This window comes from Chaetodon trifascialis, chromosome 9 (genome assembly GCF_039877785.1).
Source record: "Chaetodon trifascialis isolate fChaTrf1 chromosome 9, fChaTrf1.hap1, whole genome shotgun sequence".
NCBI lineage: Eukaryota > Metazoa > Chordata > Actinopteri > Chaetodontiformes > Chaetodontidae > Chaetodon > Chaetodon trifascialis.
The window spans coordinates 7,593,809-7,608,068 of record NC_092064.1 but is presented as its reverse complement, the minus strand read 5'-3'; the positions used below and the strand labels follow the sequence as shown (position 1 = coordinate 7,608,068).

The 14,260-nt window shown below is 43.3% G+C and overlaps 1 protein-coding gene across 1 annotated transcript in view; it reads right to left on the bottom strand.

Moving 5' to 3' along the window:
- Positions 1 to 323: 323 nt before the first annotated feature.
- pik3cb (phosphatidylinositol-4,5-bisphosphate 3-kinase, catalytic subunit beta) overlaps positions 324 to 14,260 on the bottom strand; it is a 55,048-nt gene continuing 41,111 nt past the window's right edge. Inside the window, exons 8-24 of the mRNA XM_070970682.1 lie at positions 12,962 to 13,051; positions 12,134 to 12,388; positions 11,916 to 12,012; positions 11,664 to 11,794; positions 11,256 to 11,306; positions 10,071 to 10,259; positions 9,531 to 9,652; positions 9,111 to 9,254; positions 8,895 to 8,994; positions 8,211 to 8,407; positions 7,998 to 8,107; positions 7,772 to 7,850; positions 6,166 to 6,333; positions 5,894 to 6,017; positions 5,654 to 5,799; positions 2,409 to 2,541; positions 324 to 2,095 (exon numbers count right to left, since the gene is read on the bottom strand). Coding sequence (XP_070826783.1) covers positions 1,958 to 2,095; positions 2,409 to 2,541; positions 5,654 to 5,799; positions 5,894 to 6,017; positions 6,166 to 6,333; positions 7,772 to 7,850; positions 7,998 to 8,107; positions 8,211 to 8,407; positions 8,895 to 8,994; positions 9,111 to 9,254; positions 9,531 to 9,652; positions 10,071 to 10,259; positions 11,256 to 11,306; positions 11,664 to 11,794; positions 11,916 to 12,012; positions 12,134 to 12,388; positions 12,962 to 13,051 — 2,274 coding nt within the window. The 3' untranslated portion in view covers positions 324 to 1,957. The remainder of the gene's footprint in view (positions 2,096 to 2,408; positions 2,542 to 5,653; positions 5,800 to 5,893; positions 6,018 to 6,165; positions 6,334 to 7,771; positions 7,851 to 7,997; positions 8,108 to 8,210; positions 8,408 to 8,894; positions 8,995 to 9,110; positions 9,255 to 9,530; positions 9,653 to 10,070; positions 10,260 to 11,255; positions 11,307 to 11,663; positions 11,795 to 11,915; positions 12,013 to 12,133; positions 12,389 to 12,961; positions 13,052 to 14,260) is intronic.

The window sequence follows — 14,260 nt, the reverse complement described above, 5'->3', positions numbered from 1 at the left end:
TTAAGTGTGTCAGGGTGAGCAACAATATCCTCTGCCCTTGCTCAAATCTAACATCTTCAAATAAAGTCTTTAGTGTTTTCACACTTGTTTAGTATTGCACACCCATAACTGAGGCAAACAGAAGCATTGTGAACTTCTCTCTGGCACTGAGGCTACTTTCTTATTTTCTCTTGCAGAATAAAGCAGGAAAATATGTTGGAGTTTATTTCTGATCAGGAATCAATAAGCTCTCAAAACTGGCAAAAATACACATGGTGCTGCTCTGAGTGGGAGCAGTCATGCAATCCACATCTCGACCAAGGAAACAGACTCCAGGCAGAAATGCAGCGCAGTGGAAAATAACTTTAATAAAACTCCTATGAAAACAAAAACCAGCAAAACAATAAAAGCCTGTACATTTGACAATATCCAGTGTCTGAGACTTTTGAAGGCTAGTGGTGCGAAATACAGCTGCATCACACATAAACCAACAGAGAAACACCATTATAGGCTTAGGCCCGGGCCTAAGGTTTTATGTAATAGGATATGGTTCATATACTCGGATATTGCACGAAAATCAAACACAGATGCAGATGCTGAGGAGCACCGTATGTCAAAAACGAGGAAGTAGCTTTGCATCGCAGTGTAATATCCCTACTGATAAACTCCGCCCACATCTGCTCGTATAAAAACAAATACACTTAAAAAGAGAGGGGCACATATTTTCACATTCAATTCAGAAACAGACAATTAAAAACACAGTATGAACAATGAAATTACTAAATGTCGCTTTTTGTTTTGGTACTAACATGTTAAAAAGCATCAGTCGCTCCTCTGCGAGTTTCTTTGTCATGGTTGCTAGCATGGGCGGGATGGCGCTTTAAACCGCTGACATCCTTTTAGGCTTTAAGACAAGCTGAACAGTGTCAACTCACAGGGGATAACTCTTTGTCCAGTAATGCTCTTGATTTGAAAATTCTGAAAGAAACAATGCACATTGTCATTTCAAAATAAAAGAAACAAAAAATAAAGTGTTTAGTTCATTAAAAGACTTTGAAATTTCTTGCTGAAAGCATTCCAGTGTTCAATGGACCAAAGGAAGTGAGATTCAAACAGAGGCCCAAAGGCTCAGGGCATCTTTGTCTCTAATCAATCCTTCTCATTCATCATTATTTCCCTAATGCAAGTTTACTCTGTGGACTAGTAAAGTAGTCTGGCACATAGACATCTCATGATAAATTCTTAAATGGCAACAGAAAAAGAAAACTCATAAAAAATACAATCTTCCCGCAGTTTTGAGGCACACTTTGAGGCAGCGGGAGCAAGACAGTTAAGATGCACTTTCTGTGGGTGCTGTGCACATTGTTTTAAGACATGGGGGTCAGACGAGTTTGTCCTTTCCATTCCACCCTTTCCACACCCATCTGTTATCTCTGCTGCACTTATATAAGTTCAGGGGTGTGGTCAGACCACGGCCCCCTTCAGGGTCCATACCAGCGGAGTTTCAAGTCTGCCTGATGAAATTCAACCACTCCAACACACGGCCCGCTATGCAGGGACAGTTCATTTTTAGTGTGGGCAGAGTGGGTGCTTCAGTCCCCTTCCTTTGGCTGTGTGCTCTGTCAGCTGCTGTGCCTGTGCAAAACTTGCAACGACTTTACCCACCATGATTCCACAGAAATGTCACAAGACCGTGAGTTTGGATTTTCATGAGGCACCATGCCAGAGTGATGCAAGGCGAGGAGGGATGCAGGAAGTATAGGTGCAGGGTAACTGAACAGAGCAGGTTTACTCTGTATGTACAGTATATGGGGGTGAATCTGCTCATGTTTAAGATAATCTGCTAGATTCCCTTCTTTAAACCAGGGTGGTTTTCACCCCGTCTCCTCAGCACACCTTTCCCCTCCCACGCACTCGCACGCTCCTTCACTGTGTCCTCTTGGCCCCGACCCCTGGCCTATGAGGGGTCTCACATATTCTAGGAGCGGTTGTCTTTGGCCACATTGTGGGCCATCCAGTTGACTTTGGTTGTCCAGCTCTCTCTCAGGGCCTCGTCGAACTTCTGGCGGAACTGCTTCAGCGCCTCATCGTCTGTTTTACCCAGAGCCAGAGAGTCCTGAGGAGGGAAAGGGGGATTGTAAGAGGGGACGTGGAATGTGTTAAATATACGGTTTCTCCCACGCAACACGTTGGTATGTAGGAGATACGTAACTGTATTTCTTTGCACTACTGTACCCATTATGTGCACAGAATTTACCAAATAATACCAAAGAAGAATTCAGGTGAAGCAGACGAGACAAAACATGCAAACTGAAGATGCCCTGTGATAAAGTGTGGTCTATGTGAGGCACAGGTTATCAGTCTTCTTTCACTCTGACACATGTACATGTACACATGTAGAAAAACTGCTGTGTGTGCATGTGTAATACCTTTAAGTACTGGATGTCTTTGACTGAGGTGAGCTCAGGCAGTCCGGCGGTCAGCATGAGGGCAAACAGTGTGATGAAGAGGTTCCCGTTCTTTCTCAAGATTAGATAGGCTTCCTCACAGTACTGACGGAAACTACAAGACCAACACAAACACACGTACACAATCCATTATTTCCGACATATACAGGGCGGTGTCAACAGTTACTTGAACTGATAGCGATGTGCATGATGTTTCCTTGTGACTCTTCCTTTTAAGGAAAGTAAACAACATCCAAAAAAAAGTCAGTGGCCTCCTTCAGCATGCTTCGTAAACACAGTATATCCTCAGTCTGAGATATTTTATTTGTTTTTGGGACTGCACCCCATGCTCTGAACCACTTCTGTGTTTAAAAAAATCTGCAGAGCTGTTGCTCAGCGACACGACGTTTTCCTTACACTGTTCATAACAAGTGACAAACACTTCCTTTATGTTTGAGGCCAACCATGCAGTGATGACGCGCTGCATTCTGACTTCGGTCAGCGTACGAGGTGGTTTCAGGGAACACATTACAAGCACAGACATTAAAACCTAATGGTTTTCGAGCAACCACACCTACATGATCACAATGTGTTTACGTGTTAAATAGATCCTCTGTGGACAGCTCAGTTGTTGCAGCATATAGATAATGTAAGGGGTGCTGAAAATCCCATGTAGACACTTACTTTAATGCCCAGCAACATGTTTGTATACGTGTTCTCCTTCTGACCTGACACACAATGTACCATTTCTTGAACCCACTCTCACCACATGCTGACGTGACAATGTACCACAACCATACTTCTCATTTTACAGACAAACATTGTTGAGGGCAGATCACTTTCGAGCTCATGCTCTCGTGTCAGGCAGAATATATCTCCAACACCCAGCTGTGAAGCCTATTTGTTGCATAACTAGGCAGTGTAAATGTCAGCAAGTGTATTCGTAAAGCCGTTCAGTCAGTGAATGTTAAAAATGTAAAGACTTGGGCGACCCCTTCAGCCTGTTACAGATGACATGGTCACAGGCTGCTAACAATCTAGCACTCTCACCTCAAGCTCAGTGTGGCATGGCTTGTGGCAATGCTAACAAAACAATGGCTACTGTGAAAACACAAGAGGGTAACGGTTTCACAATGGACCTCGACTTCTTAACCACACATAAGAGCATTATATGTTTATTTGGATGATTTCGGAGCTGTAGTAACTTCGGCTACAGAATCAGTTGATACGCAGGATCTGTCTCCACATGTTTTTACTCCTGCGGTACACTCTGAATATAGGTCACAATAACACAGATTACCGTAACACATGGGTATTTCCACTTTAACAAAATGACTTGCACACTTTCAATCATACCTCCTTGGTAAACAATGCACACTTTGGCAGAGCGGATGCATGTCACATCAGCATGCACCTCTCTCCAGCCTCAGTATCAGAAACAGGTTACTGTGGTTTGTATATTTTCAGACTCCTGATGTATTTGAGCTCAGTCATCTTTATCTGGGAATAACAATTAACAAGTGGAGTATAGAGGCAAACATCATAGTTTTATATGATTGATTTTTAATTTCGCTTTGAACATTTTCACTTGAGGCATCAGTCCGCACTGCACAGGTCTGTTTTAAATGATGCATCTTTAGTAGAAAAATGCAACAACAATAAAAATAAGGAAAGCATCTGCTTGATAAAAGACAGACAGGTGGTAATGAATTTAATGTTTTAGATACGTCTTCTTTAAATTAATTAAAACCTGAAGTTTCTTAACACCTTGAATGAGTGTGAAGCACCAGGAGGATGAAATAATCAGAGAAATATCACAAAGAGATGATCCTGGTACTTTACTATATCTTTGCAATTTCCTTATCCCTTTATGGATGTGAGACGTGACACTGTTGAGCATATTTCACTGAATCTTATATGCTTTAGCAACTGACCTGTGTGTGTGATAGTCAAACATCCCCTTTTCAAGTAAACTACAGCACAGTTTTACTTACAGTACACTATTAGACTGAATTTGATCAGAGAACATTTCTCCTCAGTCAAAACCTGATATTCATCAGTTCCTGAGCTTCTACTGCCAACTGCTGGTGGGAGAGAGTACTGCACCAACACACAAGCTGTGGTATGATTGTGATGCCTTCTATTAGGGATGTATATCTCCACCACTGAGGCCGATTGGATACGCATCTCAATACGCAGCCACCGATACGATACATTAACGATAAACTGAAGCCGCTGTCGATGCGATGCGTTTTGCTCCTGTTCACGATACGATGCGATTCAAAATGATTTGATAATGATATGACTTGCTTACAAAGAGATTCGGTTAAATATGATGTGATCCGGTTCGATACAGTTGGATGTGGTACGAGTGTGCCCATATCAGATTTCTTATAACACAACTCTGCTTTATTTGTTTTGTTTTTACTGAGCAAACCAATAAATCCTATTTTTTTAAAAAGACATAATTCAGTATGTATAGACAGAGCATTAAATTTTATTTATAATAAGCAATCCTTACTCCGAATTATGTCCTCTGTCTCTACAATTTTACAAAACGTATGAAACTTCACAGTTCAACAGTTTCAGAAAGCACAGTATTAACGACGTGCATAGTCAGGTTCATTGATAGCTGCTCGGCATTGTTTGCAGATTGCGTGCGTTTTGTCCAGTTTACCTTCTTGTTTGAAAAACCTGAAATATTGACACATGTTTGAGTTGTGTGTATTTTTCAGTGCACTGAATATCTCCTCGCTGCTAATGTTGTTCTTGTTTCCCTCCATGCTGTGAACAACGCTTGCGTCAGTGAAGGAGCAGTGATGGTGCATTCAGGTTGCCTCGGAAAACACGACTAGGCAGGGAATAGCACTAGAACATGAAATAATCGATTTAACCATGGAATTTACCGATGCAGACAGGCTAGGAGAGACGCACAGTAAATTCACCTGTAAATTATATCCGATGTACTTTGAATCTACCGGTGCAGTCACATCGCAAACGTTTGTATCGGATCACCGATATGAATCGGTGAATCTCGTCATCCCTACCTTCTATGTGCATACTGGCTCCCCTGTGAGTCCACCACCATTTCATATTTATCCTCTTTTATACCACAAGTTATTCTGCATTTTTTGTGTATGTGTCTGCACTCCTCTTCTGATCCCCCAACAAATAAATGTGAAAGAAAAACAGGCTTCAGGTAAAAGGATAAACTAAGTGGAACAAACCTGCCAAATTTTTCTGTGTATCCCGTCTTGCCCTGCTGTATCACATGGATGAAGTCGTGTGTGAGGATGAAAGGTACACGCTCCCTCTTGATGCCGAACTTGGACTTGAAGTTGCCCAGAATGTGGCCGAAGTCTATGTGGAAGAGCTGGCAGACAAGAGGGCCAATCAGTGAGCACAGTGGAAAAAATAAAGTGAGAGAGCAGACAATACATACAGATACTTCAAACAGTCTGTCATACCTGTCCGGTGCTGCGGACCATGATGTTGTCGCTGTGGCGGTCTCCGATGCCCAGGACGTAGGTGGCTACACAGTAGCCTGCACATGACAGGGTGAACTCCTCGATGGCCCGATCAAGCGCGTCGCTGTCAAGACAAAACATACACAGGATACAATGGACTCTCCTCTAAATGAGCCTCAGTGGTCCCTGCCACCTGTAACACATCCTCTGCTCCAAAGATGCTCAAACTGCAGTCACCGAGAGGTTCATTTGATCAGCAGGCAGCATCTTACCCAGAGTTTCTCTCTTTGAGCCAGTTGAGCAAAGCATCCTTGTTGAAGGCGGCGGCTGCTGCCACATTGCTGCTGGTCAGCTGGATGTTGGCAATCGTGTCTGCTGATGAGACCACCTCGATCAGCCCTGCCCGGTCACCTGTCGCTAGGCAACCATACGGTACAATTCTGCATGATAAGTAGAGAAGGAGAAGAAATGAGCTTAATGCGGTCAGTTGAAATATTGTGAACATGTCCATCCTGGAGGATTTGGTGGGCAGATCGGAAAAAACTGCAATCCCTACTGATACATGCTGAACACAATCACTTCATCAAGCCTTTTTTCACATTCACATCAGTCAGTTAGCCTGGAAAATACCAATTGCTAGTTATGTACACATGCCCCATTTGTTTACACTTGAAACACTGCATACTGTAAAAGCTATCAGATATAGTGAGTGTCAGATTTTTGTCACATTTATTTCAACACACCCATGAAAACAGTCCCCAAAAGTCTGTGCCATATGAAAGCAAAAGTCTGGTTTGGGCTTTATGACCAGGCAGTCTAAATGTAGCTTTCTGTGTGTTGCTTCAGATTCATTTCCACTGTTGTGTATTTATGAGATTAAGATAATAGGCTGTGGTTTATTGGGAAGTTCATACATATTCACTCCCCTGGGTGCAATCCACTCTGTCTGACAGTGTACAATATCATTCTGTTTACACTGAGTTGAGACAGGACAGATGGGAACATTTGGTGAAGAACATATGGTGATTACATGATGACATGATGACGCGCAGACCAGCCAGATGATGGTAGGTATTCTTCTTCATTCACTTCTTCTTTCTTTCCACAAGATGGCAGTAGCTTTTAATTTTTCAAGATTCAGAAATGTGGGAACTGGACAAATCTTCCTCAGAATACTTCCATTTTTGTAATAATTTACTGACACATTGACCCAAAGGTCTTATAGATCCGACAGCCATGACCCAATGACGCTCAAAGCAGATTCAATCTCTAGATTTCAGTTGTAGTTTGACAGAAGTTTAATGAAGACCAAGTGCTCTCACTCAACTTTAAATAAATCAGAGAAAATGACGACAGACAGTCAACAAGTAAGGCTACATGTACTAAAATATATCAGCAAGAAATCACACTGCAAACTCACACCGACCATCATACTGGTTTCATTACATTGTCCTTCCCTTCATTCACAATGTCCTGTCACTGTGCTCGAACTCATGAACTCATGTCCCTGTAATCTGAAGCACTGTCCTCAAGCTCAACTGTCAAAACAACCCCCTCCACTGCTCAGCTCCAGATGTGTCAGAGTATGACGAAGACAGAAAAGGGGTTTGTCAAAGTGTGAAAGTGTGGATTTGATTAGGACATAATGCAGATATTGAGTGTGTGTTTGTGTATGAGTGTGTGTCCGCGTGGATGGATGTCTAGGGTGTAAGAAGGTTGGAGGTCAAACTAGCATGGGGTAATTTAGTGTCTCCCCTCCTCTGCTGCACCCCACCAGAGCTTCCCCTTCCCCACAGAGAACAGGAACAAACAAGCTCGACGAGGTCTGTCCGTTTAACACACACACGCACACACAGATGTGAGCACAAAGAAACTCACCTGAGGTCAAGACTAGCCTCCTTCCATAGCCGATCCATTAACCTCAAAATCTGGAGGGTCAACATGTCTTGTCTAAGGTCTATAAGAAAATGGAAACAGTTTCTTACTTTCAAGAGAAAATGTTGTGCTTTTAAAAGCAAAAGTTTACTTGAAAGATGGAAAGTGATTTCAACCCCTCGTCATCATGACCTCCTTGCCAAAACCCGCCTTCTTTGATTCTTCTTACCGTCTCCATTCTTGAAGATGATTCCAAGGGTGTCTCCACCCAGCAGCTTGTTGTTGTAAACGATCCAGAGTGGCTTCATCTTAGAGTCCATGTACCGACACTTCTCCACACTGAAGGGGGAATGAGAGACAGATGAAGAAGATGCTCTGTGAGGAGAAAAAAATTCAACCTGATCTATAACTTTGACCTGTAATCACAACAGCGCTGTCTTACTTGATACCAGACAGCAGGACATTGGGGTTCAGAGGGGAGTGCAGGTCTGACAGAGTCTCTGAGTAGCCACTCTGCCTCAGACAAGTCATCATGGCCTCCTTGGTCAACATTGCCTCCTTGGTCTTACTCCGAGCGTTCTTGATGGTTCCTAGCTTAATGAGCTCATTCACCGACTTTAGCTTACTCAAGGCTTCCACCTGGTACAGTCAAAAGACAGAACATGTAACAATGTTGGAAAAGTTGGAACAATATTTCAGAATTAGTTTGACTGAATCCAGCCAGCAATGGAATCATGGAATCACCCCTGTTACATCCTTCCTAAAACAGACTATGTCAGCATTGTGATCTCAAACCAGTGAGTGCGCTCTCACAAACAGGAAAGCGGCCAGATAAATGACTGTGCTGGTGAGGAAGCAGGAGGAAGTGTCCACAGGAGTGACAGTTAGAATCAATACTGCAGAGGGCAGGAGGGTGACGCTGTTGTTGCTCGCTAAAAATACCATAAATCTAGTCCTGTCAGGATCAACACGAGAACACAGCTGTTCTGGTTCCTGAGTAAAGGCTAGTAGAGTAAAAGTCTGAAGCACAGACATGGAATTGAGGAAGAGGGACATAATCTATGGATGCAAAAATGAGAAAGTCAATAAATAAAACAGACTGTGTGTGCGAGCGTGAGTGACCTACCTGTTTCTTTAGAACCTCAATATGAGGGATGCTGCCTCTACAGTAGGCTTCCAGGATGAGGGCAAACTGGACTGAAACAGCTGGCATGTGGATCTCTGACCTGTAGAGGGCAGCAGAACAGCCACAGTGAGAGGAGAAACCTCTCAGGACTCATCAAACATACAATCTCTTTCCCTTTCTTTCTATGCACACACAGACACTGGTGTCTGTACACACCGTAGGTGCCAGAAGAGGAAGTGTCCTATCTTGCGGTTCCTCTGGGCACGTTCCAACAGGAAGTGGGTGAGGGCGCAGTCATAGTAGGGCTCATAACGCAAGACTTGCACCAACTGTAGCAAGTACTGCGACAGCTCCTCATTACTGGTGAGGGGAGAGAAGAGAGAGAGGAGCATGAGAGGAGGGTTTCTGAACAGCTGCTTTCTAGCTTTTATCTTTCTTTCATTCGGGATACTCATGCATAGTCATTTACAGTAACTTATAATAGAAAATAAAATAAATCAGTAAGGAGAAGGAGGCATGTAACAAAGTGTCCTGGACCGCTGTGGGTGATGTAAATGTTGAAGCTTGAACATGAGACAAAGAAAAACAGACATGTATTATATAAAAGTCTTTGTGTGGGTGGATATATATGTTTACCTCATATCCCGGAGACAGCCCACAGCATATTCTCTGACATACTGATCAGGGTAGTTGAAGTCCAGAAGCTCCAGAGCATCTCTGGGACACAGTTTGGGCCAGATTTGAAGCAGTGCCTGGAGCTGAGACACACACAAACACACACACGCACACAGATGCTAAGAAACTGATACACAGACATCTAATCAAGAGTTACATACATACAGTATACAGTCCTTGTGTAGCTTTGTAAAGAAAAGGTGTAATGTAGTCACACATAAGAGAAGTTGGTTTACTACTGAGCTACATTCTAACTGGGTGTAGCTGTCAGAAGGCATTGTCTGTTGTCAAAGACTGATGCATAACCATCATGTTAATACTGAACAAAGTAATAGTGTCTTCATTTTTAACAAAACTGCAGCCCCAACCAATGAAATCAAATTCTTCCCACTGTCACTAGTATAAATCTCTTTCATTTATCTCATGCGTCACCTAATTGCAGATTGAAAAGAACTGACGTTGAACTATCAAAATGCATGAACAGGTGTTATGCCGGCTAACCTGGGCCATGTCCTCATGTTTGCTCCACTTGACGGAGAGTAGCAGCTTGGGCAGTGACTGAGGGAAATTCTCTCTACAGTCGTAGCGTAGTGTCCAGATCAAATCCTTCTCGTTTTCACACAGCTGTGAGAGCGCATCACGCTCCATGATCTCCTTCAGCTCTATGTGGAACTTCTTACCCCCACGACCCTGACAGAAGCAATGAAAACAAAAGAATGGTCAGTTGGGTTGGGCGGCTGGAGGAGGACAGAATGAAGAAGAGGTAGAGGAGAAAAACCAGAAGAGGGACCAAGATGTGAAAGGAAATGAGAGGATGATGAGGAGCAGCAGCAGCAGTAACCATTATAAACCTCTAGGTGGCAGGAGTGTATCAAAGTATCCAGCAAGTTCTCATCAGCTGCATTAATTCATCCACACAAACAAAACAAGGACTAACATTGAAATGTTTCTTTTTAAAACAAGTTGTATGAGCTCCGTTTCAAAAGGGACACATGCTTTAAACAATATAAATGCAAACTGAGTAATGACGTATGCTGAAACTTTGATTACAGATGAATAATGTCAGAGGAACTGCGTGGATCTGTGAAGTGACTGTAAACACAGTGACGTACAATAAAAAAATAAACACTAGGATTGTAGTCTGTACTAATCCATAGTCACACACACACACACACACGCACACACACACACACACACACACACACACACACACACACACACACACACACACACACACACACACACACACACACACACACACACCTCACATTAAAATGGGTGAGTTCAGGCATGCCCTCTACATAACACAGGATTATGTAACCAACCGTAACACACCCAGGAGTGGGGTTTTAGTTAAGGGGCGGAGAGGCAGGAAAACATACAAGTAATCTGATTAGAGTCTCCAGTTCTGAAGGGGATAGAAATATTTTTGCTGCTACACCCTGCCAAAGTGATGACAATGGGTTTCCAAGGAAACTAGCTGTATGTGCCCATATTCCTGTGGCGTGTGTCTTTTTAAAAGTGTGTGTGAGGGGGAGAAACAGAGAGAAATGATGGAGCTGCCTGTTTGTTGTTGGCCAACCTGAAACAAACATGTCACTCTATTTTCACATTTGTATGCATTGTCAATGTACAGCAATATTTAGGCATGTTCACACAATTATCTCCCACCGTACACCAACTCACCATGGATGCGCAGTCACTTGCTCTGGCAATTTCTGCAGCCTTTTCCAGTATCTACAAAAAAAAGTAAGTGAGCACTGTATTAGCGAACACACATACTCTGATACGGGGCATTAAGCAGGCCAAGCACATCCTGATCCTCTTGTGTTAACAGCCACCACGTGATCATAATCACTAGGTACCATTATGAGGAGCACTAAGCCACTGCGATGACAAATTCAACTGCACTCACTGCTTGAAAAAAGGCCACAGAGGTCTCATCCAGGAATCTAAGTTCAGATGTAGTCTGAGAATGGTACAATCATGGCAGCTTTGAGATGTTTGTATTACACATTTAAGCTTATTGGCGCTGTGTGCTAATGCTAGCACACAGGTATGTTTCTGTGAGTGAATGACTGACAGCTGTCTGACCTTGTCAAAAGGAGGGAAGATGATGGAGTGTGACGAGTACTCTGGGAAGTGGATGTGCAGCGCTGTAGCGTTCTCAGTGTACGGGTTGGTCTGAATGGTTCCTATGGGGTTCAGCATCTCTTCAAGTTCATCTGGGTAAGACACACACAGATACACATGAAATGCCTTGCATCACTGGAGAAGTTTGTTTAACCCTTGCGTCACTGCATTAGTGGATATAAAGTAAACATGAGTGTGTTCTTGTGTGTATACCAGGAAAGGAAGACCAGCAGTGCAGGATGATGTCTCCAGTCTTCAGCTGGCCTTTGTAGTCAAACACCATGGTGTTGACCCAAGCTATGGGGTAGTGCTGCATCCCAGAATGAGACATTTGTGGAATTAAGACTGAGTTAAGAAGATATAAAGATGTTGTATATGTGTGGAAACCGAAGAACTTGGCACTGATTTAACCTACAAGACAAGCTTCTTACCACTTTCCCTGCTTTGCGGATGGTCTGGTACTTGTTTATGTGAGCATTTTTGGTGGACTTCTGCTTCTTGACCTTATCCATGACGGCATAGATGGCAAAGCAGAGGCGGGTCATGCGTGGCAGGTCACAGACAGAGAGATCAAACTCCAGCGTGCTGTCTTTCCATGTGTGGTCTGAGCGTCCGCTGCTCTCGCTGCTCACCGCCGGTTTGCACAGCAGCTCTGTGCCGTGGAAGAGCCCCGCCCTCACCTGGACCTGGGTGAGGGGGTGAGGTTGACATGTAGAGGAGCAGCAAAGATATAGTGTCATAGATATTTATTTACAGGCCAAAAAGACAGTTTTAAAATGCTGGCCACTGAAATATTTACCAAAGATCACTCAAACAGGAGTAAATAGTGCATTTATTGGGGAATATAAAAGCCACATTTGGTGTGCTACTGAGTATTTCTGGCAGCAGAACCGTGTTTGTGAGATTGACTCAAAATAAACTACAGTGTGTGTGTTCATGGTAATGAAGGAACATGTCTGCCAGTGTGACAGTGTGACTCATTATGTGTTTTAATAGTTTTTGGACAACAGTGGAGCACAGAGGAATAAGATACTGTATATCGTGCTTCGGTAACAAGACAACATTTATTAGTATTTCACAGTGGATTCACATAGAAGCTAAAGCCATTATCAAATCCTTCGTACTACCTAAGTTACTGCAATAAATGTGAAATTGTGGGAGACATGGTACAACTGAGCATGCAGGTCTTGTGTGTGTAGTGACATATTAACAGGAACATAAATGAATGTTTTACGGAGGTGGACAAAACAAGAGTTTACCTTGGCAGTCTCCTCTGCGTTCACCTTGCTGCCTTTCACTAGGACTATCTTAAATGGGCTAGACACATCCCACACACATGTCTGTACTTGCTGCAGAGGGAAAGTGAGAGGAGAAAAAAAGACCTGCAATGAGTGAGCAGTATTAGCATAATGTGCTGTGAAAATATGTACCTCCACACACTGCTTCTTTACACCCACCAATTCCCTGCACACACACGCACACGCACACACACACACACACACACACACACACACACACACACACACACACACACACACACACACACACACACATTCTCCATCTCTCTCTCTCTCTCTCTCTCTCTCTCTCTCTCTCTCTCTCTCTCTCTCTCTTTCACACACACACACACACACACACACACACACACACACACACACACACACACACACACACACACATAAAAAACACAAACAATGTGGGAGGTCAGGCAGGTCATTCTGATGTCAAGCCAAGTGGATTTGCGAGGGTCAGCAGTCAGCAGGAAAAACAGCATCACATGACACCTAGAGTCTATGAACATGACTAACAAGCACACTTCCTGCTGTTTGCTGCCTCTGTATTTGTGTGTGGATGTGCGTGTTGATGAGTCTAAATGTGCGACTGCGATGGTGTGTGTAATTTGCTTCTTGTCACAGAAGTGAATATTTTTGTGGGTGTCTCTGCCGTCACAGGCAGAAACAAGATCATGTACTGTGCCATCACAAACACTGCCCATTCCTCTGTTGTCTTCTCGTGCTTTCTTTTGGCCAATTATCAGTCAGGCTTCGGACCACGCAACAGCAGAGCATCCAATAACAGCTTCCTTTACCAAAAATAAATCTCACTTCCTGTCACAGACAACCACACTGCTTCGGTAAACATATTAGAGTCCAACAAGAATCTCTGTCTGCTGCTATGTCCTCTATCTCCCTTCCCTGCACAGCACTGCACTGCACTGCTATACAATTCAAGCAATTGATACTGTGGTATGGGAGTCATAGCAGCAGAGGCTCTTTCATCTCCGTGTCTAAATATAGATCTTGGACCAAAATCATCAGAGGATATCAGAAACAGAGGGCATGTTGGAGATGCAGCATAGAACAAGGGCCAGTGAGATGTGGAGAGAAAAAAGTGAAGTCTGAAATATTTATGTGTTGATGGAAACAAGATTGAGCAAGAGAGGTTACAGAAAGGGACAGAAGACCAAGTTTCAAGCTGAAACGTTCAGTCAGTGAATCGATTAGTCAATCAAAAGAAAATTGACTGGCAACAATTTTGATGATCAATTAATGGTTCAA